Genomic DNA, 6,782 nt, shown 5'->3' with positions numbered 1-6,782 from the left:
CTTTTGAACAGTGGCTGCTTTGTTTCCCTGATGTATAACTGGTCGCAGTCCTCCTGGCACTTAACAGCATATACAAAAGGCAAAGATGCTATCTGAGGGGCACTGATCTATCCCAAAGTCCACAAGGAAAAATYGAAAACTTTAAAAAACAAAGACAACAGTTTGAACTGAGGTAAATGCAAGTGGCATTGACCCTCCTGCCTCTCCCTGAACAAAATGGCTCATGGGCAGCAGGAGGGTCCGTCAGTTCCACAGCAAAACAGCAAGAACTAAAAGAGACAGACAAAAAAACCCTAGATTCTCTGAATTCTTAGAATAAATTCTCTCTTGCACATTATCACACATACTCTCACAGATGTGTTGGATTTACTTAATCAAGTTATGTTAATGATTTCCACTCAACTCTGTTGAGTAAGTTTAAAACAACTTTCGATTCTTTTACTCAGTTCAGTTTTAGTTGGTATAATTTGGGCTAGTCTTTTTGATACAGAAGTGCAACCATGAGCCACAGATACACRGTTAAAACAAGTGTGACAGGGGCACTTGAGGTTCCAGAGGGAAAAGGAAAGGTGCTCAAGCACCACCTGGCATCTATCTACACGTCCCTGCTCTCAGCTACTACCACTTCAAGTTTTGGCTCATTCTTTGTAAACTTGGTTGAGTTAAATYCATTTTTGTGTTGGCTGATGATAATTATTTGGGTGGTACATCTAATAATTACTTTCTGAAAGTTTAATTAAAACCAKTGGTTTATGTGATATTTTGCTAACTGACAGAGTTGATTCTAATCATGTAATGGCAAAGTCTTTGTCACTGTAGTTTATAAACAATCTTGACAAACTGTAGTTGAGATTTACAGTTTGTYTCATTTGCTTTGGTACATTTCTCAGATCKGAATTGAAATTCTCAAAACTACTTGTCTGATCTTCACATCTTTGTGTCACTTGTACACATTAAAAAGGAAAATTCTGATTTTTTTCAACAAGTTGTAAATGCTTTGGTCCATTCGTGCAAATGATTCTGTACAACTCTCTGCTGTTTCCTACATCGTCCTCAACTCTGAGAGTCGGGGGTTCAATTCACGTCCTGTATTCCTTCTGTTTTTTATTTTTTATTTTAATTTTATTTATTATTTTTTTGATGATAGATTTAACAGAACACCTGGGGATGAATAGGACCTTGGAAATCTTTTGACTACTTGACCCTGACTTGTACTTCTCAACATTCCTCTCTCCGAGTTGAAATGGAACAGTCAGTTTAACAGGGGTGAATATTTATGCAGTCACTTATTTTACATTACATATCTTTATTTCATTGATATTACCATGATACCATGTTACCATGATATTACACAGTATTCTGTAATAATATTGCAGCATCTAAATCACAGACTGTGTGAAGACTATAAGAAGCTGCTTTGGTGTTTAAGCTGCTGACTGCAGCTAAGTAAAGCAGCTCATAATTGGATCAGATTTGAGCTGTTACTTCAAAAGCCAAAGTGAAGTCAAGACTGAACACTCTTAAACATACAAGTAAACATGGGCTCTGCGGGTAACAAGAAAGAACTGGACAGTGGACCAGATTTAGAGTTTTTATTATCACATGCCACTGAAATGTGAAATGGGGGTGAAAATGATTTTGACCATGTCTGTAGGTGTATGTATGTCTGTTAGCAAAATACCTCATGAACGACAGCTAATTACTAAGCTAATTTGATTTAGTGTGGCAGGAGCAGAGAGACATTTACAACATATACTCTCAATATTTGTGTATCATTATTTTTTGGCATAAAGTGCAGATGGGAACATTCATTCCTTTACAGATTTCTAACCCTTTAATTTTTAACTGAAGTTTAGTTTAGTTTAGTTTAGTTTAGTTTAGTTTAGTTTAGTTTAGTTTAGTTTAGTTTAGTTTAGTTTAGTTTAGTTTAGTTTAGTTTTTCTACCCTTGTATGAACGTTTTATTTAATGTTTTAATTTTTTTTTCTGTTTCCAAACAGGAAGTGATATTATAGCTTGGATTAGGAACAAGATGCAGAGCACTCCAGAAGGTAAACTTTATATATACTTAAAAAATCTAACTCTAGGTCTTTTGCCGAAATCCAGACGTGGCATGTCCATATGGGCAAAACAAAACAAATTTAATTCGCCTCACAAAGTAGTTTCTCCTAAAAAACAATGGAAATTGCTTATCTACATAGCTTGTTGTGTATTGTTTTGTTCTGTGTGTTGCAACTATTTTGACAAATAGAATCTAAAATGGGTTTAAGTGATTCATTCTCAGTTTTCCACATATTTACAGTTATAAGGCGGAACAGGCCTCGGGTCGCTTGTCTCCTAGAAATATGATTGGTTCTTGTTCTTGTAGATTTTATTGGCGTTTGGCAAAAAAAACTGAACAGTGTGCTTTACTGCCATCATACGATACAGAGAATTTAATTGTTTATGAAATTGGAGGGATTTTGACTTTTCAAAGTAAAATTTTCAAAATGAACACTTTCAGGTTGGTGCAGGAGGCAGTTTGCTAATTTCATTTTAGACCAGACTTTTTTCGCAAGACACGGCATGTGGGGAGGGAGAAAAAAGATGACAACTTGGCACACAAATAATGGATTAAATAAGTAAGGTCTATGTTTTTACTGAAAATGTACCGCAAATTCTAACATTTGTGTAAATATTGATCAGGAAATTCCTGTCTGCCCTTTATAGCCTTATAACCAATCCCTTTAACTAAATGAAACCATACTGAGACATGTGAATATTAAATAAAGATCAGTATTTTGAGGCCAAATAATCATCAGGTTAAAAATATGATACAATGACTGACAGTTCCTTGAATTATTTTCCTAATTAAATATCAATGTCCTCCCAGACTGTTGATGTTTTTTTCACTACATGAATAATATCCCTTTTTTAAATCTTGTCTAGAATCATTAAATCAACATWTATTTCTTTAAGTTCCTCTTATGGTACTCATATCTTTAGCTAAATTTGGACCCACATCCACAAATAATTTTTTTCCACCACCTTGCTGACATTAGAGATTGTTCTGTTACCACTGGTAAAATGATCTGGATAGTTTATACCCTTAGTTTATATCTGATAATATGATTTAATATAGTCCATATTGCTTTGGTATTATTATTGTTATTATAATAAGCAATATCTAATATTTATATTATTATCTAATAAGTAGATATAATAATTATTTCTACATTTCCTTCATAATAAACAATTCATTATACATTTTATACAATTATATTTCCTGTTATTGTTTATTAATTCTACTTGCACATTTTAATTTGTTTTAACCAATCAGTTTGTTACACTGTCTTTTATTTTTTTCAAATAATTTTAATTTTAAAAATCTGGTTTTCTTTTTTCTGTATTGACAAGTTATTTCTTTCTCCTYTAAGATGCTCAGGTCTTTGGCACCATGTTAGTGGCATATGGCTTCATCTATCCCCTGCAGAACCACAGGAAGCTGGTGATGTGCAACGACTCCAGCCTCTATCGCTTCCAGGTACAACTAAACCCACCCCATTCAAGAGGTCAGAGGTTTTAGATTCAAAGGCACAATTTATCAAGTCAGGTAGACTAAATGTTAACTGTATGGGTTATTTCTAGAATTAGACTGATCATTCAGCTGATATTGGCCACTTTTAAAAATTAGCAGTCAGTCATGCCTGCTACTTAATTACCAAGGAAAATAAAGATTCAGCAGCAACTGCTGCATCCAGCTTTCTGTAGGCTACTGTTTGATTTTAGCAAGAATGACTTCTATTGTCAGAATTCTGACAATAAAAGAGCATTTTAGTGAGCGATGAGTCTGCTGGTCAGTAGAGTCAGTCAAATTGTCAGAATGTATAGTAGTAGATACAGTTATGGAATGTAGACTCACACAAAGACTTAATGAGTAAGAAGGTAATTATTGAAATAAAACAAACAGGCTGATATGGCAGCAAAATTCAGGAAGACAACAAAAACATGTGAGGTACAGAGTGCAGTGGTGGAGAGATAATCAGACTGAGTGGAGTAGTGATGGCTGACAGATTAAGTAGGCTAAAGCTGATAAGGTAAGTGTCAGGTCAGGTGTGAGTGGAGCAGCAGAAGCTGACTGAGGAAGTGAACTGAGAAAGACAGGAAGCACAGAGATACACTGGAATAAAAAACACAAAAATATGAAAATAAACATGGCAACAACAAAATAAATCCCAAAACAGMMCCCCCCCCCCCCMCCMCCAAAAAAAAAAACAAAACAGAGTTGGCATCTATAGGTTGTATTGAAATGCACGTTATTTATGTGTTTTTTATTTTATTATTTGTTTATTGACCAAAAATAAAAAATCTGTGTTGTATATCGAACATCACAGTTGTGGAAGTATTTATTTAACAAAGACAGAAATACGTGGTCCAAGAATGAAGGTACTCCATTGAATGGTCAGCTGAGTTTTATTGCAACAACAGAGAACAACATAAAGCCATTGAACTGTCCCCCTGTTCTCTGCTTCCTGCACCCGCTCCCACTCCTGCTACTGCTCCCACTGAGGCAGCTGAGGCCTCATATATACTGTTTATCAAACACCATTATGTCATCTTAACAAGGCAAGATTTCATCCCMAGGAAATATAGATCAAGGGAAAACACAAAGATAAATACAAGTGATATCTAAGAGTGATTGTTGTTAGCAAATCTTGTTCTGGTTATAGTCACTGATGAACAGGTCATTGAATAAGTCATTAAAGTATGCCATGAATTACTGCTTTTGCTTAAACCAAAAAGTATTATTTCCCTTACAATCACTTGCTCTGATTTCAAAAGATTGGCACCAAAAACCACTGACTCACTAAATGTTTATTTTTTCTGTGCCATAAAAAGCTCCCAAAATAAACATTTTGACAAGTTTATTATTTTTACTAATTCCTTGATATGCTAATGCCATTTAGTTGAACAGATACTGACAACAGTAAATATTCTATCTAATGCAATAAAAACTGATTTTGCTAACTGTGTTAATGCTTCATATTTTCAGACTCCTTACTTCTGGCCAGTGCAGAAATGGGTTCCAGAGGACTCTGATTATGGTGGGTACATGTCATATGTGATAGCTGAAACAGATGGGGKTAGAGAAAGTAATGACGGACGTCACTCTGACACAAGTTCTGTCATTCTTTTCATTTTGCATGGATATAAGAGAATTACAACAGCAAGCATTTGACACAAAGATACATGTCCCTCCCCATGCCCAGTGATCCTGGTAAATAAAAACTGTCACCCTGAAGAATATTTACAACTTGGACTACTCTACGCTTTGAAGAAGCTTTTTAAAAAGTAGCTATAGTGAAGATTTGGTATTTTGAACAAGGAGAATAGTAAATAGTACATTTAATACACTGCAGCTTTTTTCACTGCAGTGTATTCTATTCAGAGAATATTTCCAGAGCGTCTTGACTTTTTTTTTGGTGGTTTAAGTGGGTTGTGACATTTTTTAAACAAATGTAATTCAAAAGAGATCAAATATTAAAAATAAATTATGTTTACTTTGCATAGTCATTTTCAAAGGTGTGATATATTTTTAAAAAATGTAACACATAGTCCTTTGCACAATACAAAATAACTTACAACTGTCCTATTTTATTTGCCAGACTGACTCTCTTAAAATGATTTTTAATTCATTCAAAAGATAAGATTTAATCTCATGTGGTCATTTTCCATGAGCATCAAGCAGAGGACTTTCAATATCTTCAAAGCCTTTTCACAAATGATTGTTATAGATTCACAATTTGTTCCACTGCTGCTATGTTGTCAGRGCCAGGTACATAAGCCAGAATCATCTACATTAATGTCTTGAGRTCTTGATCCCCTTTTCCTTCAAATACGGTTCCATAGCAGATGCTTGGGGATCAAATCCAGTAACTGTGATGCCAGTATCTTTCTGTCAGGATTGGTGTGGCAGAACCCAAAGTGCAGGCAGACTCAAACTTCAAGGTGAGAACAAAAACTAGTTTATTAAATAAAAAAGGGCTGATGTGGCAGCATAGAACTAACAAAAAATAACAAGAACAAGACTTGAGGCATGAACAGAGCAATGATCCAACAGGGCAATAAAGCCAAGACACTGGATGATTGGGTGTGGAATCACCTGGGTGACAACTGACTATGGACAGGTGAGAGTGGCAGGCTGGAAAAACACTAAGAAGCTACTGAGAAAATAAGACACAAGCAATGAAACAGAAACATTCTGACAAAAAAGAACCATGAAACAAGAATCATGACACTTTCAAGAAGAAGGCCGTAGCTCTAGAAGGCCATGATGAGGCAGCTGGTGAGCCCACTCCGTTAAAGACACTAAAATAGCATCCAGGGACACCCCCCCACACCCCAACCCATAGAATGTTGTCTTTTGTGCATCAATTATGTGCAAAAATATTATTTTTAAACTGATAGTACACTCAAAGTAAAAGCAACAAAAACCTCAAGATCACGTGTCACTCAGACAGAGAAGCTCCTCGCCAACACATCCACATCCTTTTATAGCAGGGGTGGGCAATCCTGGTCCTGGAGGGCCGCAGCCCTACAGGTTTTATGTTTTTCCCTGCTCCAACACACCTGACTCAGACATTAAATTACCTCTTCCAAGTTCTGCAGTGTGGAGGACCCAAACTGACATAACTAGAAAAAAAAAGCAGAATTATATAAAAGTACCAATTAATAAATTCAATTAAAAATGCACTAATTAAATTAAAAAAGGAGAGCTTTACCTCACATTTTTTAATTTAATTA

The 6,782-nt window shown here is 35.4% G+C and overlaps 1 protein-coding gene across 1 annotated transcript in view; it reads left to right on the top strand.

Annotated features, from left to right (window-relative positions):
- rgs9a (regulator of G protein signaling 9a) overlaps positions 1-6,782 on the top strand; it is a gene marked incomplete at its 5' end in the record, with an annotated part of 32,988 nt that overhangs the window by 1,519 nt on the left and 24,687 nt on the right. The window contains 3 exon segments of the mRNA XM_014025572.1: positions 2,000-2,050; positions 3,416-3,522; positions 5,032-5,083. Coding sequence (XP_013881026.1) covers positions 2,000-2,050; positions 3,416-3,522; positions 5,032-5,083 — 210 coding nt within the window.

Source organism: Austrofundulus limnaeus, unplaced genomic scaffold, assembly GCF_001266775.1.
Source record: "Austrofundulus limnaeus strain Quisiro unplaced genomic scaffold, Austrofundulus_limnaeus-1.0 Scaffold486, whole genome shotgun sequence".
Lineage (NCBI taxonomy): Eukaryota > Metazoa > Chordata > Actinopteri > Cyprinodontiformes > Rivulidae > Austrofundulus > Austrofundulus limnaeus.
Note: the sequence above shows the minus strand (reverse complement) of the source record. Positions and strands in the feature narration are given on the sequence as shown.